The sequence below is a fragment of the Psittacula echo genome (assembly GCF_963264785.1).
Source record: "Psittacula echo genome assembly, chromosome: 1".
Lineage (NCBI taxonomy): Eukaryota > Metazoa > Chordata > Aves > Psittaciformes > Psittacidae > Psittacula > Psittacula echo.
In genome coordinates, this window is record NC_137735.1 from 86,805,069 (window position 1) to 86,829,892 (window position 24,824).

At 43.3% G+C, this 24,824-nt stretch overlaps 1 protein-coding gene across 2 annotated transcripts; it reads right to left on the bottom strand.

The window, feature by feature from the left end:
* Nucleotides 1–963: 963 nt before the first annotated feature.
* On the bottom strand, nucleotides 964–11,804 carry RBX1 (ring-box 1; the record flags this gene model as incomplete). 2 transcript variants are annotated; one of them, XM_080620373.1, is made up of 5 exons in its annotated part: nucleotides 11,708–11,804; nucleotides 9,502–9,580; nucleotides 3,607–3,677; nucleotides 2,227–2,312; nucleotides 964–1,119 (listed from the first exon to the last, which is right to left on the bottom strand). In XM_080620373.1, exons 1-5 carry the CDS (start codon nucleotides 11,783–11,785, stop codon nucleotides 1,107–1,109), a joined length of 327 nt encoding a protein of 108 aa, XP_080476499.1. In that variant the 5' UTR covers nucleotides 11,786–11,804. The 2 variants fall into 2 exon arrangements, with proteins under 2 accessions (XP_080476499.1, XP_080476500.1); XM_080620374.1 differs by lacking the exon at nucleotides 964–1,119 and having other exon boundaries at nucleotides 2,223–2,312.
* Between the last annotated feature and the right edge of the window lie 13,020 nt (nucleotides 11,805–24,824).

Sequence of the window (24,824 nt, forward strand, 5' to 3'; positions counted from 1 at the left end):
CTGAAAAACTTGCAACTTCTGCTTCTGTCAGTGACCATCTTTATTCCCTATCACTGCTTAACACCAGCTATCAAACTTCTCATCCTCAATAACTAGCAAAAAAGTGGGGACTCAAAGGTGGCATCATGAACAGCCCATGAAAGAAACGTACTGCATATGCGGCTGCCAACATGAAGGGACGCAGCCTCTTGTAGCCAGAAGAATTTCTTGGGCCTCATTTGGGTTCCTGGCATGTTAACATAGCGGCCAAAATTTGTTGCAGGGAGGAGGATACCAGACCATGTGGCAGAGGAGACAACAAACATTATGTGGCTTTCAGAGTAACAATGGTCAGCCAGTGAGAACTACATCTTGGCCTGAACTAACTGGGAAAATACCAGTAGGAAGCCAACCAAGAATTAAGTTTGTTCAAATGCTTACTTTTTGCCTTCCAGCCAATCTAGCATGTGAATTTCCTGAGTTTACTTTCACCTGACACATGAAAGTGCTTTACGAGCACTGATAAAAACTAACATTCAGTTAACGTCCCCCAAGCTAAACAGATGAAACTGGGAACAATTAGTGAAATTTTGCTTTCCAGGGAAGCTGCTTTGGTGAAAGCCAAAAGCAGAAAGGAGAGTAGTTTCTAATGACACAACTCCTAATTGTACAGCTCATCATTTCAACTCAGCTGCAAGAAAGTGTGTCCATATGAAATGCTATTTGCATAAATCACACTTAGCCAGGCCAAGTCCTGCACCCATTGCACTACACGGTGGAGATTAATGCTGACCTCAGTGAGCCAGAAGTGTGGCTCAACCTTGTGGAAGTAAGACCAAAACACCCAGTCAAAAATTGGGCATAGCAACAGGAAGGGTTACTCATCTTAAGAGCTGCCTCGCCTAAATCCCTGGTCTGCAGGTAACTCTCCTCTCTCGTTCACTGACTGCCCACTCCTAACACAAGACAAAACACTTTGACGGGAAGCTCCAGCAGGATTTTATTCAATACAACAAGATTGAAGAAGAATGGTGTACATTACTGATTTTTCAAGTTGCTAAAACAAACCCATAGTGACAAGAACAACTGAGGCTGATGACATATGCAGCAGCGTGGCGACCATCTCTCTAGTGCCCGTACCTGCAAACAGGCAACATGTTAATGCTTTTTAAGAAACCATGTTTCATAGTAGCGCAGATTTATTCTCATTCTACCACGATGTAATTAACATGTAACCCAGATGAAGGTGAAATGCCACGCTATGGAAACCTTCCAAAGTTCTCCATATTTCACTTCCCCCAAAAGTCTATCCAGACACTACTTAGAAGAAAGCCTGAGCAATCCACAATATTACATGCACAAGACGCTCAGTATCATCATCATTTGCCCTGAACCTCTTTTCAAATATATCCTGCATGAAAACAAGGCTAGAGCTTGTTGTAGCCCCCGACGTATTACTGAGCACCTGAAGACAACATTCCTTCATGCCTCCATTCCTCATCATGCTGCCCATGCAGTATTAAGTCACGGGCCAGGCAACATGGGCTCGAGTTTTCACTACTTTGCTCAGTTAGGCAAACATCTTAACTTCTCTTAATGCACAATTACCTCTCAAAATACAATTATCCCTCAAAACCTCATCTATTGTTATTCTAACATCAGACCTTTGAAAAACACAAAACAAAACAAAGAATACAGAAATGATGAATAAATGGTCCAAGGCTGTAGCAATGGCTACATGGACATTTGATTTCCAGATGCTATTAAATCAGCTGTAGGAATCTCTAAGTCTATTAGAGTTATAAAACAAATCACCAAGATACAGAGGGACCCAATAAGATGTCTGGCACCTCAGCAGAAATGCTTTGGAACACAAGCAACTAAATTCACATAATTTTCTAAACCCAAGTTACTCATGTTGCAGCACAATATTCACCTGAGGCCCACTTTCAGTGAATTCCATTTCTTTCCTGCTCTCTATCCTTCAGAAAAAATGTCAATAGAAATCACTACTTCCTACCAACTGCCACTTACCTTGCAGTGTATGGGCTTCCTTCAGAGCTCATTTAGCACCAGATGACTAAGGAAAGGTCCTTATACAGCAAAGGTGGAGAAAAAAAACCCTTTCCCAACAGTAACTATGCCTTCAGACCCACAGATAGGAGACATTAATATCTGACATTGATAATTTCTATTAACAGAAGGATAATCGGATATTTCATCTTAAAATCTGTGCAGGATACCTACTTTTGGAACTCCCATTCCCTGTTGTCCAGCGGACATACTTGGCGAGTTTTGAGCCAGCGAGAGATGCAGTGGAAGTGGAAAGCATGCTGGAAGAGAAAGTTCACATCACTTCAGAATACACAAATGTATCTCAATGTGAAAACTACCACTGAAACCATTAGGGTAAGAAGACAGTAGCAAGTGTTCGCAGACAAAGGTGAGGAAGACTACTCAGCCAGCTCACTGGTAAACGCCAGGGAACTGATCCATATTTTCAGAGAGGAAGCGAATATTAGTGAAATGGCAGCAGAGACCCTGTTCCACAACACATGCAGTGCTAACAGACTAACTTCTGATGAAGGAAAGAACACAGGGTTTAGCAGCTGCTAAAATTGGCAGATCAGATGCTGGTAAGAAGCATAATCAGAAAGACAAGAAAGAGGATTTCACAGTGAGTAGCAGGGATGATACGTATGTATACATGCTTAAGCTTTCTGCCAGTCATCTGGACAAACCAAAGCCCAAATTAAAAAGGAACTTGCAAAATTAGACAGAAAAACAGAATCTGTTTGTATTTAATAAAATAAGCTCACCATTTTCTGTACCGCATACAGCTAGCTAAAAACAAGGTTCCATTTGTGGTAACTCTTGCACACAAAGATGTAATTTTGACACTAGAGTATCCTGGCATGGTTAAAAAAATTGCTCTTGTCCTCTACAAACAGAATTGCAACACTTACAATCCTGTTCGGGCATTATCACACTGTGACTTGATCCCACAGCAGAGTGAGGATGGGACTGAGGAACAGGTAGTTACTTCATTACGGAAAATTTTACCTTCCAACTCAGGCCCAGGCTAGAGAAGAGATATGTAAGTCTGAGTTCACATGGTAGTGGGACCATGTATGAAGGAATGCATACAGCAAAAAATTGAAGAGCTGGAGATTATACTCTAGAACTGATTTGATCTTTCTCCAAAACAGAAAGCACATCACCTTGTTACCCCATACTGACTCCTCAAATCAGCCTGCATAAGGACAAATGAAGCATGCTGAGATCAAAATAATCCTATTGCCAGGAAAAAAGAAGGCATAGTTCCTAGGCAGAGCCTTGATCAGGAAAATCATGCTCAAAGATCCATTATTATTTTAAAATTAAAAAAAAAAAAGGCCTATTTTCCTCCCTTTTCTTCTGTGTCTTCTATATTACACCTCTCCAACTCTCACCTCCTCCCCACCTTCTCTCCTTTCTACACTCTACTAAAACATATGGTGTTTAAGGTTCTTTTTTTTTCCTGATGGATTATCTGAAACATTTTATAGAACTCATTTTGTCCCAAGTTGTGAAAAAAGGGGATAGCGTCACCACACATGAGCTCTGCAATAGAACAGTCTTCCTTACATTGCAGACACCCCATGCAACTGTGCACTCTTCAGAGGTAGCTGATGCTTGGTTTGCTTGACATTCTATGCCTGTGAAAACAAAGATTAAACACATATATGCAGGAGTAGAAGATGGACACGGAACACCAACTGGTAGATTCCTTCTCTGAACATAAACTTACTGTTTTGTCAGACATTATGTAATATCAGTTATATTTACAAATTAATTTGCTCATGCAACCCTGGGGCTTGCCTGTCTTATCTTCTATAGTCTTGTGACAGGTAAGTACACACCAAAAACACACAGTAGGAAATACAGTTTACAAAATCACGTTTTGAAATTTTTATACCTTGGAATTGAGTACCCAGGAGGATCCCGAAAAGCATAAAGACTATTTATGGGTTTAGGTTATCAGGGGGTTAGGTTTCAGGGGTTTTGTATAAGGTGACATGGATGAAAAAGACAAGAGAAATTGAGGAAAGAAGGAAAAACAGCACTGGTAAAATAAATCCGGTAGCTTGGTTCTCCATTCTAGGGCCTGAACAATTCACTTCTGCTCCAGCTCAAGAAAGAACTTCAGGAGAAAATAGGGATTACCAACTCCTCCCTCCACAGTCACCAGCACAAACCTACAAAACCAACATTTTACTTCCTAAAGTATTAAAGGAAGTTTTAATAACTTCCTTAATAAATAGTTTTAATAAGCGTCAAAGGATGCTTTCTTTAAATGTCAAGGCCAAATTATTTTAAAAAGACCCATGCTAATAGAATGCTAATAGCATAGTAATTTAAAAAAAACCCAGCTCAGAACTCAATACATGGGCTTGTTGCTGGCTTGTTTTGCAGATCTTGGCAAAGAAAATGGCTGAATGAGCTCCAATTGTCTCTTCACTGTTCGTGTACCCAAATACGCTCAGAGAAAAAGCAATCTGATTCACCAATTAAAGATTCAAAAACTTTCAAACCCCACAGGTTTGGCTGAAAAATGTGATCTTTAGTTGCTCTGTCCTTTCTTCATTTTTCACTCTCTTTCAGGTGTGGAGATGAACAAAATCAGAGAAAGGCCTGTTTTTCCTGAGATGTGAGAGAGATCAGTTAACCTCGGTAAGGAGGAACTACTCAAGACCGAGGTTTACAGAAACTCAGTAGCAATGACTGTTCTGCAAGAACTTGTTCAATGAACAAGTTAAATGAACTTGTATTTATTATATGTTTTACATCAAGATACACGTAGGTGGAAGTCCAAAGCTGGCCTGCCTATAGGAGAATAAAATCTAGCGCACCTGAAAAATCTGAGGTCTTAATTCCTTAAGCCTTCAATACAGCAATAAAACTAAATCTGGTTATGAAAATGGGAAATGCTCAAGAACCTTGAAGAGTTTTCAATTACTTTGGACATTTGTTTAAAATTTGACACCCAAGATTGACAAAATACTGTTACTGCAGTACAGACTTAGGATCCTGCTGAGTATCATGAGGCATATGATATTAAGTATTTGGCATGAGTCTGTACAATAACAGAGAACAGAGAGAAGATGAGTAGTGGGAAAAGGAGAGGAAACTCATTTGAAGGAAGAAAATTTAACTCCCTCCCTCTCTAAGTGGACCTAACCTGTGAGCTGTATGCTTTGGAACACAGTACAATTATTTGATTTTTTTAGGCTTTAATTGACTTTATGACCGGGAGTGAGAGGAAGAAAGGTGGTTTAGATAAGGAAGAAAAGCAGCACTGAAATTCATTTCAGCGTTACTCAAACATTTGCCAAGAAGTAAATACAGTCCCAAAAGCTTAAGAGGACAGATGAACTTTTGCAAACATAGCCGAGGAGGAGTTCTCTGGTGGTGATATAAGGCTCTTCCAACAAGACACCCAGATTTAACTCCCTCATCAAACAGGCTGAAGACTACTGCTGGCATCACTAAATCTGGCTGCCAAAAAGGGCCTCCCAAAAGCTGAAGCACTTTTGAGTCTCCTACTTGCCTCATTTCAGAAAAGGACAGTATCTTAACAAAGAAATGTAACAAATGCTCAATTGCTGTCGGAGAATGAAAGCTAATTCTGACTTTTGAAAGAAAGAGAAGCCTTTACTGCCTGCTGACCCAAAGAAGTGGTAAGACAGTAACAGGTACTGGAGGAATACTGAAGAACTCTTCTGTTGCCTTGCTTTTGACAAAGTATTTGTAGGCGTAAGCAGAAAGATACAGCTAAAACCTGAAATACCTGTAAATAATTGTGAAGGATGAAACAGAAGCATTTCAACTCAGGGAGTTACAGAAATGCTTGCTATATAATGGCAACTTCTGAATCTTGGCATCTATTAAGAACCATTCCTCTTCCTATACATTTTCTGTTGCAGAAATCTTCTGTATATCTAACAAGAAAAGTAACCCAAGATTCAAGTAGCCATAATGGCAAGTAACAGAAGTATCAGTCTTTTACTCGCAGCTACAATAGCCCACCGCACTGGTAAATTTGATGGTAAAAGCTCTTTAAAGTGGCTTCCACTTGAGCAAAAATAAGCAATGTATAGGTTTCTCCTTCTCTTTACGTGTAGCCTTCTAAAACTATGTCATGAAGGGATCAACTTATTTGGGAAAAATAAATACACATAGCTTGACTAATATGACACATCATGTACTCACTCAGAAAACAGAGACAGAAAATACCAATAACCAGGCAAATAAACTTCAAGTACAATTCTACTTGTCCTGTGAGGAGTGGCTGAGGAGTTTGGGTTTGTCTAGTTTGGAAAACAGGAGGCTGAGTGGCAACCTCATCGTTCTCTACAGCTTCCTGAGAAGTGGAAGTGAAGAGGGAGGTGCTGAGCTCTTCTCCCTGATAAACAATAATAGGATGCATGGGAATGGTTCAAAGCTGCATCAGAGGAGGTTTGGACTGGACATTAGGAAGCATTTCTCTACCAAGAGGGTAGTCAAACGCTGAAACAAGCTTCCTAGAGGTGGTGAATACCCTAAGCCTGTCAGCGTTTAAGACATTTGGAAAATGCCCTTAACAACATGCATTTGGTCAGCCCTGAATTGGTAAGGCTGTTGGACTAGATAATGGTTGTAGGTCCCTTAGAACTGAAATAGTCTAGTCTATTCCCTCAAAATGCAGAACGAGCTCTTCAATTTAGTTTTTCAAACTTCTGAGGAACTTCAGAATTTTCCCCTTGCAATTCTCTCCAATTTCTTAAGAATTATCTGCAGATCTTACTAAATCCTTACCCTAAGTTCCCTCTATCATATCATCATATGATTCCTTCTACTTATAAACCCCTTGTATGACACTCAGCATTTCCTGTTGGTATCACACTCCCAAAATACATGTACACCGCTATCATCTTCCACTCCTACTTGTGACTTAGGAAACTATATATACTTAGTTCTGTTCTTTTATTCTTCTCATAAATCCAAGCCCATTCTTATGACCAAATCATAATGTACATGCATGAGGCGAACTGCACGACACCTTAACATTGATGCCTGACTGTAATGTTAACAACCTTCCATTAGCATGGCTGATGTTACTTATCACTCTTTCAATGATTTCACTTTCGAAGTTTCTCTTCATCACTAGGAGAGAGACACTAGTATGCTGCATTTTATCAAATTGAATCTTGTGTTGTTCTTCTCTGCATATTCTATTAATTTTTCCTCAATTTCCCATTACTTCACATCTTACGTTTGAAAATCTAATTAAAGTGCTGTTTAACAACATTAATGGTCTGTAACAAGGAAGTAAGTAAATCTAGAGCCAACACTGATCTCGGAACACCAATTTAGATACCCCTTCTACTCTGTATACTGTCAATTGGGGTCTGCCATTTGCAGTCCAGGCTTTTTCTAACGTTGCTCATACCCAAACTAATAACATGTTATGCTTGAGCAACCAAAAAAGAGAGGGAAGAGGAAATCTACCTACATCCTCTTCCTTCACTGTTTTGCCTAGCCTACCTATACACACTCAACCCCACCTCCATTTTGGTAGTATCTGTTTTTCCCTTTTCCGCCCCCCAAGAACTGATGCAAGAAGTTCACTACTGGAAAACAACATTGATCCACTCTCCTTCCAGTTCCTCCACACCTCTCCTTCATCTCCATGCCCTATCTGCTATTTATAAAAAATAACAAACATTTGAGACTGTATTTAGTCTGTCATGGGAGGCACTATTAATTTTGAGGCAGATTCATAAAATGAAACATACCAGCATCCACTATCCTACAATATATCCCACTTGTCACGAATAATTATCTTGAATTACAGGATTTTATATCCTCATTCTATACGTTTGGAAATTCTGTGGATGTAACTTATATCCTAACAAATGTTTAAAATCCCATTTGCCTGTCAGTGACATGCTTTCCTCTCTAATATATCATAAATCTCAGACACTAAGTAGTAGCCAAGTGTCCACCTCCTTTTGAAACTACTTTTCAAGATGGTACAGGTTAGAGGTACTTAAAAAGAAAACCTTTACTTCAAAGAACATCAGCATACTTCACAGTCCCTATTCTCCCTTGTTTCTCTTTAGTGTTGTCATTCTCTTTCTAATAACCAGCAATAAACTGAGGCATGGAAAGGCATTAGTTGGCCCAAAATACAGACGTATCTGTCCCAAAGCCAAGAAAAGAAGATGCATAACCCATTTTCAGCCTTGTGTGTCACAATGTGCTTTCTATTAAAAAAAACCACAAACAACAAAAACCCAAACAAAGAACAAAAACTTATGAAAGTAGTTTTGTAATTATTGTTTGCATGTGATGTAAAACCAGGTCCATCCCTCACTAGTTGTTACTACAAACTTAAGGTCTCATTTTTCTGAGACGATTTATTTTCAGATAGGCTCACTGACAGTAAATCACTATGACCAGTAGTTCCAAGGATGACTGTGTAAAAACAAAGTGCAACAAAACTATCCCAATGGGATCATGACAGGCCATTCCCAAGCACTGTAGCTGTACATGCTCCAGTTTAGGAGGGTTCCACAATCCTCACATTCTAGTAATAAAGGCAAATAAGGTAAATTTCTGCCTGGGGTATACTAAAAGGTCTTCTGTCCCTCATGACTGAAACAAGACGGACAGTTATGCTGCCAGCAGTACCCTGTCATTTTTGAGAAAAAACCAAAATGGCTTTGTACTATTATCAATCCTTTAAGGGACTGAAACCAGTGACTTTATACATGCAAACCTATTTCATGACAGAAATTTGTATACTTAATTCCACTATCTCTTTATTTCCTACATAGCAAGCCTATATGTTAGTTGAACCATCAAAATTTTACAGAAAACAAAATCAAACCAATACTAGCAATACTATTTTTTAAATTGTTATTTAGGCATTATGTAGACTCTCCTTTGTAAATGAACAATTCTCCAGGTGGCTACAGAATTCCCCACAATATAATATGAACTGATTTATTTAGGCAAAGTAGTTTTTGTAGAATGAGGAGTCAGACGAAACCACTGGTCCAAAGCCTTTCCTGGCCAGACACAGTGTTAAAAGATTTCATCCTGATGAGTATCATCAAGAAGTGGATACCTATATCAACATGACTGACTCCAAAATCTAATACCTCTCTTTGTGAGCAATACCCCAAATAATTTCAGTTCCTTCTGGCTCTTTACTCCTTTTCCTTTGTTGTATCCCCAATACACTCAGCAACATCACCTCATCTATAGCTGTGGCTCAAAGTGATTCTACTCTTTAAAAGAAAAGCAGTATAGTTGACAAGGGTCACAAAAACAGGTTATAGGACTTCAGCATTACATAAAATAGAGCTTAGTATTTGCACTGTGAAGACTTATTTCCTAACTGAAAGCTGCATGTGCTGAATTATACCCTCAAATTTTCAGCTGTGCATCACATACAAGTCAAAATTGCCAATGTCTTCCCCACCATTTACTTACATAGATCCATAATATGGTTCCTGCAAATGGCACAGTTATCAACCACAATGTCCCATGCCCACAGAGCTACTGCGTTCCACTAGAGAGAAGGGGGAAAAAAAGAAAAACATAGTTTTGACTGAATTTACAGCACACAGAAATCCTTGTTGTTTCTCAAAATCACATGTATTTTCTTAAATGGAAAAGCTGGGATATTTAAAAAAAGATACCTTAGAAGTCCAGAGTAATTCTTTATCATGGGTTCAGGTTACTAGAAAGCAGTAGTACATTCCTCTCACATACCTCCCAGACTCAATGTCTCCTTCCAACTTCAGAAACAAGGTAACTCTCATAGTCCCTTTTTGTTAAACAAATGCAAACATCTGCATTTCTATTCAAGATCCAGAGGCAAGGTTGCAGCTCAAGCCACCTCTCCAATTCTGATGGAAAGGACAGTGCCTTACAGAAAAGCCAGTCCAGGTGCTATTTTAAAAGGAATTTCCATTACTTGCAGCAGTTCTAGTAATCACCTCCCTCAGAGCAGCTGGGGTCAAGATCTAAAATCATCACTAATGCTACACTTTCACTGACTCCTGAACAATCTCCTCTGTTCCATGCTACAAATTTCCATGGCAATTTTAGAAAAATGATTCAGAATGAGGGCTTTAAGATAAGCTATGCAGAAAAGCATAATGCCTTTTCATTCCTCTGCATAAAACCCCCAGTAATCAGGTCTTTTGTAAATGTATGAAAAAGGTGGGGTTGTCTTCAGCATTCAAAGCAAATCATATTGGTAGCCAGGATAATCTTCATTTACTATGTAAGTAGTCTAGATATTTTGTTTCCTTCCAATTTTTTTTTCAGTATATGATTGCATTGACTCTACTACAGTAAATCTTCTCTACTCCATTCCGTTTCTGGTTTAACATTCTCATTGCTTCCCCTCAGTTTGGGACTCTGAAGGAGAAACGTAGACTGCCAAATATTGATAAGCAGTAACAATTTGGATCAGTACTTCAATATTTCATTAGTGCCGATATAAAAAACCATCAGAATACTACTATATCGTTTAGGAAATGGGTCAGTAGTTGTCTGATTTTTTTCCCCCCTGCCTTCCAACTTCAGGTCTAGCCAACCTTCTGGGTCTCAAGGACTTCATCCACACCCCAAGGCAGCTGGGATGAAACTTCCCAGCACCCTTCTCTCTCCCATACTCTCAGGAGATTTCATGTCCCATCATAATCTACTCCTACAACCAGAGCCACACACACACAACAAACTGCATGCTGGTACCTTGCTGGGGAGGATAGATGCCACTGACACATAAAAGGTGCCACTTCCTGCGCCTCTCATGTGCTATTATATCTGCCCCTATTTCCTAAGGACAAGCAATCACGTCACCCAGACACCTTATTCAGCATAGAGCTGCAGCTCTGTACAGAGGCTTCCATAACCAGTGATGACAGCTGCATTTCAAACAAAGCACAGAGCACTGGAAATGTTTGCTGACAGCCAGCCCAGGAGTCATTTTCTGTCAAATTCTACCTCAGCACAAGCTCACACAGCCTCCCCACCTCCTCTGCTCCCTCCTGCAACAGGCCGGGGCTATTATCACCATCCACCTGACAAACCGGTGGCACTAGGCAGAAAAGCAATATTATGGCTGTCTGGGGGAAGCAGACAAATGCCGAGTGACAGCAGACCGTTTGCTGACTACACACACGTTGTTATGGCTCGATTTAAAGAATAAGGAAATAAAAATGAGCCACATGGATTTGTGAAAGGCGTCTTAACGCAGCACACAGTGCGGCGGGCCAGAGGGGCCGGGGCTGAGGAGGAAGCGGCAGCACTGCACCATTGCTCCTCGGCCCCAGCTGCCCAGAGGCCCCAGAGAGAGCACAGCGCGGCCGAGGCGCGCCAGAGCTGCAGCACCCAACCCTCCAAACCCTCTGACACAGACAACCCCTTCAGACCTCCCGCCAGCCGCGCCCGCTGATTGGCCAGGCTCCGCTCCACGTGCAGCGACCCGCCTCAACTATTGGCCCGCGGTCATGCCAAGGCTTCCCGCAGGCACCGCCCCTCCCCTCCCGCCGCGCCGGTGCGGAACCGAGCGCCGGGCTCCGTGAGGGAAGCAGGAAGGACTCCTCTCCCCCGCCCCGCTCGCCAACACCAGGCCGGCCCCAGCCACCCCGCTCGCTCCCTCGAGGAGCCTGCCGGCGGTCCTCACTTTCTTCACTTCGAAGCGCTTCTTGCCCGCCCCGCTGTTGGTGCCGCTAGGGGTGTCCACATCCATCGCGGCCGCCATTTTTGGTGCGTGAACCGACTGCCCTGCCCTGCGCGCATGCGCGGAGCGGGAAGCGGCGGGGGGAGAGCGGAAGGGGGTGGGCAGGGCCACCCCGCGGCACGCCCCCCGCCGACAGGTGCGACAGTGTCACGTGACGGTTGCGCTTAAAGGCGCCGGTCAGGGCGGGGTCGCGCGGCGTTACCTCATCCTGCGCCATGGTGGGGAGAGGTTAACGGTGGCCGGGAACAAGCACGCAGGCACGGAGACACGGGGCGGGGAACAAGCGATGGTGTGGAACCGAGTCCGCCTGCCTCTGTTAGTGATCCCTGTGAGCCTGCCTGCCTGCCTGCCTGAGGGGTCGCCTCTGAGTACAACCGCAGGCCGTGCTTTGCCCGCTCGGGGTCTCGTTCCTCACTAAAATCACCTGGGAGTTGTCCCTGCCCTCATATGAAGGGCAAGGGCTTCAGCCCTTAGTAAGCGTTTAGTTTGTTTTCTTACATTTAAACTGGTGTCCAGCAAGTGCAGACCAAGGAAGGGCCATTGGTGTTAGCTGCTTTAGCCATTCTCTTCACTAGCAGTCCGTTTATTTTTTTTAAATGAAATGTCAGGTTGCTAGATAGAATTCACAGTGTCCAGACTACTCTTTTGGCACGCAAATTGGGCTAACAACAGTTATAACTAACACGGGATTTACTTGCAGCTGCTAGAGCTGCCTGAGCCCTGCCTATTCTGTTGCAGAGATGGAGACGACAGGCATGGAAGTTAGTACTGGGAGCTTCCTCTCTCCATCAGCACAGCTCAGAGTACTTCTCTGAGGTGGTCAGTACCAGTATTCCCCAAGGTACGGAAGCTGGGGGGAAAATATCTCCCTAGCATATCTTGAAATGTCTTTAGCTTTGCACATCCTGGTAGGCGTGCTGTCTCTGGAGAGTCAAGCCTTTAAATCAGTTTGTACACCACATTGCTGCATGGATGTGGGAAGGAGGAGGTAGTATAGAAAAGCAGAGAAAGGGCATTCTGCATATATACAGAATCACAGAACAGTTTGGGTTGGAAGGCACCCTAAAGCTCATCCAGTTCCAACCCTCTGCCATGGGCAGGGACACCTTCCACTAGATCAGGTTGTCCCAAGCCCCGTTCAACCTGGCCTTGAACGCTGCCAGGGATGGGGCAGCCACAGCTTCTCTGGGCACCCTCACAGGGAAGAATTTATTCCTAATGTCTAATCTAAATCTTCTCTCTCCCAGTTTAAAACTGTTCCCTCTTTCCCTGTCACTTCATGCCCTTGTAAAAAGTCCCTCTGCAGATTTCTTGTAGGTATTGGAAGCCTGTTATAGGGTCTTCCCACAGCCTTGTCTTCTCCAGGCTGAACAAGCCTAACTCTCTCAGTCTGTTCCCAAGGAGAGGTGCTCCAGCCCTTGGAGCATCTTCGTGTTCTCCTCTGGACTTGCTCAAGCAGTTCCAAGTCCTTCTTGTGTTGTGGGCCCAAGAAATAACACTGATAATAAAATAAATGCACCAGTAAAGAAGGGGAACAGCTGGCTAGACCACAGCACTGAGGGAATGGATTGAGGAGTTACAGGACCATGAACTGAATATGAATTGCCACTGTGAAGGTATTGCATAAAAGGGCAAATTTCATCCTTGGCTGTACCACTAAGGCATACTGCCTGTAAGACAAAGGAGGCAATTTTTTGTTTTCTCAATACCCCAAGTTAGAGAGGCTCAGTCTAAGTTTGGACTGGAGGAAGGTAACACCAGTATAAGAGGTGCAAAATGCATAGTGTTGAAGGAAGAGGACTGAGTCCAGCAGGGAGAAAACAGAAGAAGAGATGATACTAAACCTCAAATATATAAGCTTGTAAGAAAGATGCTGACCAATTGTTCCTCATGTCTCTTGAGAGCAGGTCAAGATACAACAGGCTCAATACAGGAAGCAGTATCTGTACTGTACCTGTCATAGGCATTTGGGCAAAACAGCACTGTTCTGGTCTGACTCCACCATCTCCGCCTTGTTGTATGCACACAGCCTTTACCAGAGATCTGGTGCTTGCTGGGATGGGATGTCTGGCAATCTCCAAATAAACTTTAAGCTCAAGTAGGGGCCTGTGGTAAGCACAAGGTGATGCTGCCATTGGATGTGTTGGGATAATTTTCAATGGGGTTCATATTTGAAAAACCTTTAATACTTGTGCCTTGAGTGAAGCACATAACTAAATGTTTGCAGTGTCAGGCTGAGCCTGAAAGTTATATATGCAGAGTAAAGGTAAGTTTGAAGAACAAAAATGCCATCTCTCATCTATACACCTTCTAGTTATCAACGTGGAAATCTCCCATTTCACCTAACTGCCCCTTTCCCCAGATGCTGCTCAGTTGTGGTCAATATCTTACTGCTATCAATGAAATGAAGCTGCAAAGATTCAGGGTTTTGTCCTGTTGCTCCTTATTCAGGACGGTAGTGTGAAGGCCATTGCAAAGGAGTATCTTGAAAATGGGATGTGGGTGCTTACCCCTAATGACCCCAGTAGGACACTAGTCAGTAGGAATCCAGGATGGTAAACAAACGTGTAGAGCAGGGCAGATGCATGCCAGAGAAATGTTAACATTCATTTTTACTTTAAATTACTACTGTGATATAAAATTATAGTCTTCCCACCTCAGCTGATGTCACCACGAGGAGATGGTTGCCAATGGGTAAAAGCCATGCAGCGAGCAATCATGTGATCTAGATTGATCTTCTTATATCTGGCAGCAAAAGGAGTGTAGCAATGCAGATCTTGCTAGAAAGGTGGAGGTGCTTTCAGAAAAGAAAGATAACAGACATGGTGCAGAACAGAACCTATGCTTATTTGGTTAATGTTTACTGATTTGTGTGTGCAGATATATATTACTGACAATGGGAAGGACATTAAGAGAACTCCAGTGTGCTTCACTGAGTGAAATCAGTGACGGAATTCCCCAACAGTCCTGCACATCATAAAAAGGTCTAAGGTACCCACTTTACTGCACACAATCTGTTTTCTGTCGATTTTAGTGCATCCTCCCGTCTCCTCCTAGGAAAAGTGCAGCCCTTCAGACCTGTTTTCCCCCTGCTATATGTTATAGAGAAGTGTCAGTGACTGCTGCAGAAAGAAAGGCTGTGGATTTGAAAAGAATCAGCCTCAAAAGAAACACAACACTGCGGTCCAAATTACCAGGGATGCTTTGAAGAATGGATCATTTTTCCAATCACTGGGACATGCAGGAAAAAAAAAGAGGAGACTGCCAAGCTGAAAAGGCAGGGAGACAGACAGCCGAGGTGACACATGACAACTGCTCTGAATATCGTTAGTCCCAATTAAAATGAGACAAACTCCTCCCAGTTGTCACAAACCATTCCAACAGGCAAGTTACCAACAACCTGGTGACTAGTGCAATTACCTTCTAAACCCAGTGTCTCATGTTGGTTGTTGCCCTTCTCCTTTATATTCATTCTGTAGTCTTTTGGGGTTTTTTCTGCAGCCAATATTTTCTTACATGGGATTTATCCCCATATGACTGCCTCACTCTTCCCTCCATGCATTCACCCTTTGTACCTGTGTTCAGGCCTGACTGGAGTGCTGTGGAGCTGCTAGTGGAGGGGCAGCTGCTGGCAGCCCTGGCTCTCTGTGACTACACCCACATAGGGACCAGGTAGAAGGCCTGGTAGCAGTGGTACTGACAAAGCTCGTTCCTCCAAGTCACCAGAACAGAGGGATCCACGCAGCAGCAGTGTGGATCCATCTATCCCAGAACTATCCAGATCAGAAGGAAAATGCACACAGGACAGGTTGCTTTGCTTTCCAGTCTTCACTGCCTGAGCCTTTCGCATTTGGCTTCCCAGCCCCTCAGACAAGTTGGGCGTCCTCTGTTACCACCACTTGTCCTCAGTGCACACACCAATGCCACAGGATCTCTCTGGGACATGAGGGTCACTCTCAGGAATGAAACTGTTCTGAAAGAGAGGAGAGAATTTCAGCACTTTCAGACACTCTAGAGAAAATTTCCTTTTCTGTACAGTCATGAGAGTAGGGATGGGCCTTCCAAGACAGCCAGCAGCAAAGAGTGGGGTGAAAAAACAGGAGGTGGCCCCTTTCTAAGTGCTTGCAAACCTCAGGTTTTTCTGTTGCCTTTCTGTGCTTCACCATCTCAGTGCTGCCTGCTTAAGGTGTGGTTTCAATGGTGCCCTAAGCGGTGTCAAGCAGGAATTACCTGGTATGTGAGACTAGTTCCCCTTCAGTGGTTATAAAGGAAGGAGTAAAACTCGAGTACATTGTTCTACTTTTTGAAGGACTGTAGAGCTGGCCGGCCACCCTCCAGTTGCTGATGCTACTAAAACCGTTTGAATTGACTGAATTGGGATTTCTAGCACCCTTTGCTTTTGGATGCCCAAACCCACACACAGCATTCATGAATTGGGGCAAAACTGAATCTGCTGTCTTTCCATGTTGCCACAAAACTTCTCAAAGCTCATGAGTAAGCAAACATCCTCCCACCAAGGCTCTGCAGCATCTCCAGCTGATTCAGTGTTCTTGGATGGCACAGGGAAGCTGAATTCAAAGAACAGAGACAGAGGGGTATATTAAGCAATATATCCCATGGATTTCTGGACCAGGCTGTGCCTGGTTTCTGTACAAACCCAACCCCCCTGCATCTGTGCATGTTTTCCAGATGATGATCACACTGTACCCCCTATAGTATCCCTGGCTTTGTGATCCATTACTAAAACCTCAGGCAAGAACCAGAGCTTCCAGGCTCCAGAAATCTAGCTAAAAAGAACAGATGAGATTCTGAGAGAGGAGCAGGTTGTAGCGTTTAATGGGATGGTGACTAATCATTGCTCTTCCTTTCTCATGGCATTTTACCTAAAGCTGCTTGATAACTTGCAGATAAAACAACATACAAGCATTGGGGCAGCCTGCAGGTAAGTAGGTGCTTACAAAAGCCATGCTATGTAACATCTGTGCCCAATTTCCTGCAGACAGCCTTTCCCCACACATGGGAGAAAGTAGCTAGGGGTCTTGCTCCATGGCCACCAAATGACATTGCCCCTACAGCAGAATCCCAGGCCTTCACCATACCTGACAATCAGCTGCAGCTGATACAAAGAAATGTGATCAGGAGAGATGGACCCCAGTGTGTTACGGTGAGGATGTTGGGCTGATTCCGCTCCGCTTCAAGAAAGGGTTTGAAGCTATCTCTCCTATGCATCAACACCCCCATGCTCCCCATCCTAATCCTTGCCTCCAACTACGGAGCTCCACCTTCGGAAGGAAGGAATCCCACACCAACCCCACCGTCTCCCTGCCGCCCCTTTGCAGCTCTGGCCGCCAAGCTGCAGATGCGAATCGCTTCTGCCTGTGCTGCCACCTCCCGAGAGAAACCAGCATCCCAGCTCCTGCTCGGAGGAGAGGACATGTTCTGCGGCCAGGCTTGCAGCCTGCGCTGGAGGTCCCCAGGGGAGCCAGGACTTTCCATGCTGCCCATAGCCTGAGGAGACATGACTCAGGCCCGGGAGTCACCATACCTGCAGCCCCGCCGCCTCTTCTATTCACAAGGCTGAAAAAAAAGTGGGAGATTGAAACTGCCTACAGCAACCACGACAAAAATGCGTACTCAGGAAAGAGTCCTGCTTTAACCTGAGCTGGGATCCCGAAGAGATGTCAGGGACAGAGGCTGAGATTGTAGTTCAGAAAGAGGGCAAGTCTGTCAGAGGGTAACAGGAAAGCGGTAGCAGGGGAGCAATAGTTTTTAACCCAAATATCCCAGAAGAGCTGTATGACATGACAAGAGTCTATGGGATAGTCCAAGTGCAAGATACAGCACCACTAACCACACTAGAGACATCGTTTGAGTACCAGGTCACAGTCTGGACCTCCTTTATTGCTTAGACAAGAACCTTCAAAGTGCCTTTTACCTTTAAAAGGATGATGCAAAAAGAAAAAAAGGGGATGTTATGATAGCTCAATACAGGTAGCTATATTCATCCAGTACTGCACGTAAGCAACACTGGAAGATCTGACAGGCTAATTAACAGTATCCAGGAAAAACCATGAGAGTAACCAGAGTAGTAACACAAGCGTGCCTGCATATAAATCAATGAACTCCTACTGATCTGGGAAATCTATGAACCTTCAGTAACACAAGGAGAGGCAGTTCCAAACTGCTGTGTGGGAGACACTAAATATGTTTATAGTTATTCTTATCCACCACTTCTCCTTGACAGTCCTCAATGTGGGGAAAGAGTCACAGAGAGGGAATAAGCACTAAAATCAGAAGGCAAAAAATTGCAACATTATCAAGAAAGAGAGGTCTGGAAACTAACTCCACTGAGTCAAAGGTTTTAATGCTGTTTGAAAGGAGATAAAACCATTGGGCTACAGCTTTGCGTTTGTCTTCCCCCATTAATTCTCTGTCCTTTTTCCAAAAAAATAGTACCCCAAAATCCCTCCGAAGATCACTTCTAACTGAAGCAAGTTGACAGGGGGATTGAGTGCGCCCTCAGCAAGTTTGCCGATGACACCAAGCTGTGTGGTTTGGTTGATACGCTGGAGGGAAGGGATGCCATCCAGAGGGACCTCAACACGCTTGTGAGGTGGGCTGATGCCAACCTTATGAAGTTCAACCATGACAAGTGCAAGGTCCTACACCTGGGTCGGAGCAATCCCAGGCACAGCTACAGGTTGGGCAGAGAAGAGATTCAGAGCAGCCCTGTGGAGAAGGACTTGGAGGTATTGGTTGATGAGAAAATGAACATGAGCCGGCTGCAGTGTGCACTTGCAGCCCAGAAAGCCAACCGTATCCTGGGCTGCATCAAAAGGAGTGTGACCAGCAGGTCAAAGGAGGTGATCCTGCCCCTCTACTCTGCTCTTGTGAGACCTCACTTGGAGCATTGTGTGCAGTTCTGGTGTCCTCAACATAAAAAGGACATGGAACTGTTGGAACAAGTCCAGAGGAGGGCCATGAGGATGATCAGGGGACTGGAGCACCTCCCGTATGGAGATAGGCTGAGAAAGTTGGGGCTGTTCAGCCTGGAGAAGAGAAGGCTGCATGGAGACCTCATAGCAGCCTTCCAGTATCTGAAGGGGGCCTACAAGGATGCTGGGGAGGGACTATTCATCAGGGACTGTAGTGACAGGACAAGGGGTAATGGGTTCAAACTTAAACAGGGGAAGTTTAGATTGGATATAAGGAAGAAGTTCTTTACTGTTAGGGTGGTGAGGCACTGGAATGGGTTGCCCAGGGAGGTTGTGAATGCTCCATCCTTGGTGGTGTTCAAGGCCAGATTGGATGAGGCCTTGGGTGGCATGGTTTAGTGTGAGGTGTCCCTGCCCATGGCAGGGGGGTTGGAACTAGATGATCTTAAGGTCCTTTCCAACCCTAACTATTCTATGATTCTATGAAGTTCCTAACTGCAGGCCCTGCTAAACAAGACACCATTCATTAGCCTTTGCCATCCTTCTTTGACACAGATGCTGTTATTTGTAAAAGCATTTTCTTGAAGCCCCTCATAGTAATAGGAAAGGTACCATTTGGCAATTGAAAACTGTAAAAGTCCAACTCCAAGCTTTTTTTATTTTTTTTGGGGGGATGGGAAGGGGGGAGAAGGAGGGAGGCAGAATTTGAAGGTGCAGCTCAGATGTGATTTCAGGGCAAAAACGCCCCTAATTTTACACCACTTCTTCTCAGAAAGACACAAAGGAATTGGAAAAACAGATCAGGTGGCCCACAGAACTGGCAATTACCAGTGTGAAAACTATATGGGTATTACAAAAGAAACCAAGAGTGAGGGACCCAGCAGTCCCCTGCCTCCCATACCAGCGTAAGCCAGAACAAAAACTGTGGTGCCTAACTTGGATAGTTCTCAGAAGGCAGGATTTCAAATGTTTCTGACATTGAACTGCTCTCTGTTGTGGATGCCTTGGTAAAGACAATATACTGAAATATACTGAGTTTAGCCTTACGTTGGACTCCACTGGGAAGTTCATTATGGCATCTCGGTCAGCAACTCCCACAAGAGATGGTCTGCCTGCCAGTCTACACTGAGCAATAAAATAAATTAACAAACTGTCGTACTTCTTTGCAGGTTCATATACCTTGAGTGTATCTGGCTGTGTCAAACATCCTCTCCTTTAATTTCAAAGCTCAGCACAACTGGATCTGCAGAACTCCAATGGAGAGAAGGGCCATGTGAAGCAGTGAGCTTTCACTGATCAGCTTTCATGGATCTTCCCAATCCTGACTCTTTCAGGAAATGCAGAAAATAGAAGTGTAAGGTGCAGGGCCTAGTGCTCTGGTAATTTTTGCTTTTTTGTTGTGTAGCACTGCAAAGGATGTACTCCCTTCTCCCCTCCAGTCACTGTGTGCTTGTTTGTTTGTTTTTCTTCTTTCACCACATTCATAAATTGTATTTCTCAACGCAGTTTAAGGATTCACTGATTCCTATCTGTGCTACGAGGAAGAGAAAAGAGGCATATCCAGCACTAGGAATACTCTCCCACCTACCTGCAGTATCAGCAAGACTTCTTAAAAAAAGAACAGAACAAGATGCAACAGCTTCAGGGAGGTTTTAGCAAGATACACAGATAGTTCTATATCAGGTGAGTGTTTACTACAACTACCAAGGAATTAACTCCCTTACCTCAATATATAGAAATACTCATGAGTTTATCATGGATGATCCTTATGTTCAAGTTCATCCGCATCCCGTAACCTTCTTTTGTGAGCCTGCAATCATTCAGGACAAGCAGTTGCACAGGTATGAATAGGAGTATTATAAGTAACTTTGAGGAACCAGGAATGCTGTTAAAACGAAGAGGCCAGAGGTCTGGCAATGCCACACACAGCCAAACCATCAGCAGCTACCAGCCCTGATTCCCTGGAGGAGAAAAAACAAAGCCCGATTCTCTTAACTTCCTTTATTCACACAAAGACTGACAAAGTACCTACCTTTGCATTTAGATACATTTCTCTTGCTGGGGGTTGGACTGGCAAAGATAGCTTCTGCAAATGCCTGTCAAACAGCAGCCCTTGGTTAGAAAGGGGCTTGAAGCCAAGGAAGAGCCCTTAAAACTCTTCTTTCATACAGCTAAACTGAATTAATGGAAACACTTTGGAGAGTTTAAAGAAAACTGTTAATTTTCTTTCTGCAGTTCTAGCACAAGGGAAAATGTGGCAGATGACAATTTATCAGGGCAAGAGCGGGATGGGAAGGTTGAGGGACCAATAGCTCCTAGAAGCTTGCATAAGCGTAACTTGAATTCCCATGTTACCTGATTAATAATTTAGTTGCTTATGCTAAACTAGATTTCCCTCAATTTACCCTACTATTCCCTTCTGTTTACTCATTTCATTCCTGCTTTCTCTCACAGTGTGTTCTATTGCATGTTTCTATGATTGTATGTTTGTATTTCACTGTATTTTTAAACTCAATCATTAGCACCCAGGTTGTTGTTTTGTTGGTGTGTAGAAATTATCAGGTAATCATTCCCTTTTAAAAATACCCATTTGTATTGGGTTTGTGTGGCAAGGTTTTGGTGGGGGGGGGGGCTACAGGGGTGGCTTCTGTGAGAAGCTGCCAGAAGCTTCCGCTGTGTCCAATAAAGCCAATGTCAGCCAGCTCCAAGATGGACCAGTGCTGGCCAAGGCTGCGCAATGGTGTTAGTGCCTCTGGGATAACATATTTAAGAAGAGGGAAAAGTTACTGTGCAGAGCAATTGCAGCTGAGAGAATCAGTTCTGCAGACACCAAGGTCAGTGCAAAAGGAGGGGACGAGGTGCTCCAGGCACTGGAGCAGATTCCCCTGCAGCCCATGGTGAAGGCCATGGTGAGGCAGGCTGTGACCATGCAGTCCATGGAGGTCTGTGGTGGAGCAGCGGGATGCCTAAAGGAGGCTGTGACCCTGTGAGAAGCCCCCGCTGGAGCAGACTCCTGGTAGGACCTCTGGCCTCTTAGAAAGAGGAGCCCATGCTGGAGTAGGTTTGCTGGCAGGACTTGTGACCCCATGGAAGGGACCCACGCTGGAGCAGTCTATTCCTGAAGGACTGTACCCATGGAAGGGACCCATGCTGCAGCAGTTCATGAAGAACTGCAGCCTGTGGGAAGGACTCACATTGGAGAACTTTGTGGAGAACCATCTCCTGTGAGAGGGACCCTACACTGTAGCAGAGGAAGAGTGTGAGGAGTCTTCCCCTGAGGAGGAAGGAGCAGCAGAGATGTGGTGAACTGACCACAACCACCATTCCCCATCCCCCTGCACTGATGGAAGGGAAGGGGTAGAAAAAACTGGAGGTAAAGTTAAGCCTGGGAAGAAGGAGGTGGAAGGGAAAGTTTTTTTAAGATTTGGGTTTATTTCTCATTATCCTATTCTGATTTGATTGGAAATAAATTGAACTAATTTCCCCTAGTCGAGTCTGTTTTGCCCATGACAACTTTTGGTAATTGGTAAATGATCTCTTCTGTCCTTATCTTGCATCATAAGCTTTTTGTTCTATTTTCTCTCCTCTGTCCAGTTGAGGAGGGAGAGTGAAAGAACAGCTTTGGTGGGCACCTGACATCCAGCCAGGGTCAACCCACCACACCATTTCATTCCATCTTATTTGCATTATGAATTAATATGGATTATGGTTTATTTTCCATCTCCCATTTCTTCGATGCAAGAGCAGAAGTCTCTATAACTCCCCTGTAGACTAATGGGTTGTGAATATAAAGGGGGTCCTGTGCAGTCCTGCAAAAGTCTCTGGTGAGGCATCAGGAGAGAGGAATAATCTACTCTGTAAAAACACCAGACCTGTTGGGAAGGCAAGATGAAGGTTGGAAATCTTAGGTGTCCCAATCCCTAGCAAACATAAACTAGAGGAAGTTTCCTTTAAACTCACTTCTGAACTTATAGCCTGTGGGATATAGAGGCCTCCTCCTACCAGAGACTAGTGAGTGCCACCTATCTTCTTCACTGCAATTATAGCTGTCCAGAGAGAAAAGTAAGAAACATCCATCTTTTGGCAGTGTACAGGTTTATAAACGCAGCTTTCAGCTGAACCTTGGATATTTGTTTGTAAACTTCTTACCATGGTTTATAATCACCTCTCCCTTCCTGACAGAGATGAGCAGATTCCACTCCATTAACTACATCTCCCTCAGGTTTTCTGCTCAAGTTAAGAAGAAAGTTCTCATAGAACTTGGAGGGCACATTTGGGACTCGTGCACAACACAATAGTGGTTTGTTTGCAGCAGCTTAATTTAAATTGGATTTCACATCAATTTGTTGAACAGCTGAGGAACCCCGTGTGGACACACTTATTTGCCTTAAAAGCTGGCTTAAAATCAGTTCCTTATTGATTTAAGCTCCACTGATCAGATTTAAATATATATTTAAAAGGTCAACACAACCTTTTGCATTGATTTAATGAAATGATATTGAAAGCAATGCTTGAGTAAACTGGTGCAGCTCTGTGTAAAAGCTGTCCGAATTAGGGTAATATGGATTGTCAAAAGATGGAGAAACATTTCTTCCCATCAAAGCTTGCAAATTCAGTCTCTTGATTGTATGCTAGCAAGACAGAAGCTGATGGATGTCTCCTCTGATGGAACCATGTATTGATTTTATCATTAGATATACAAAACAAATGCCTAATTTGGTAATAGGCACATTTTATGCCTTCCCTTGATGGTGTTGATCTGAGCCCTAAAATATATTAGCTCAAAACCACATATATTGCCTCTTCAATATGAAAGTTCAAAATTCAGGCCTGGATATGTTTTAAAACTTATGATCTTTTTAAGATTATAATTGGTAAAGATAGGACCTTTTAAAAAATTTAGCTAAATAACAGTATGAAAGGATCATTTATGTCAGGAGCCTATTTCACTGTTTAACAGGTGCAGATATTCACCATAAATTAAGTCTCATTTGTGCTGATTGCTTGAATTGCTGAGGAATCACTTTACTGGTATGTGAAATATTTACTATGCATAGGTGGACAGCTTCCCAGGAATTCTGATGAAGCACATTAATGCACAAGAAAGAACATCCTTTCCTCATAAGACCCATGAAAACATAAGCTTTGCTCCTCTCAGCATCATATACACAGGCTTTTCTTGAACTGAGTTGCCCATGCAAATTTATCTAGATAACTATTAAGAAAGACCTTTCTAGATAGAAAATTCTCTATCTGTTGGGTGAAGATGCTGTTATAAACACGAATAACCAAAATAAAACACACTTTTACATTTTCCTTCACCCTAGTTAGAAATCGCATTTTGTTTACAGGAGGGTGAAAAACCACATGTTGCTTTAAACCATTTCAGGTGCCCAAAAGCGAGAAGTGATATTGGGATCACTTCAAAAAGCACGTGAACTCAAAAGCCAGTAACTAACATTTGGCTGGGAATTATTTGCACGTGTCCTTTGAATAAGGTGCACTACTTGCTAAGAATGATTTATTTAGACAATTCAGCTATGGATGTCTGGATCTGTGGAACATCCAAAATATGGTACAAAGGTAGGAGAGATTTCCAGTTACTATCTAAAAGTTCTGGGTTCCCACCTGTAATAGGAGATCTGGGTTTGCTATGTAATTATCTGCATGAGAAATATAGCCAAGTTTAGGTCTTAGAGAGTGTTACAATATGCAAGAATTAAAAAGGACATCAATACCAGGTTTACACAGACAAGAAAAGTTTCAAACAAGCGTAGGCCACATTCCTTGCTGTTGAAAAGCCACAAAAAAACCCTCACCCAACCTAAATTAAACAGCAATAAAAGCCAATATGAACTGTGTTATATTAAAAAGCTAATACTGACAGAGCCATGAAATCTCAAGAGTTTACATGAGCAGCCTATAAAATGCTGATGTAACTAGCACCAGGGAACTCTGTAGAAACCATCCCTCTGCAAATACAAAACTATATTAAAAAAACCCCAACAAAATCAAACTACTTTCAGGGGCAGGAATAACAGACGTACACAAACTCTCAAGGTTAAAATTTGTTCTCTGTTCCTAATTCACAGGTGTGTGTCACCAAAGTGTTCATATGATTTTCA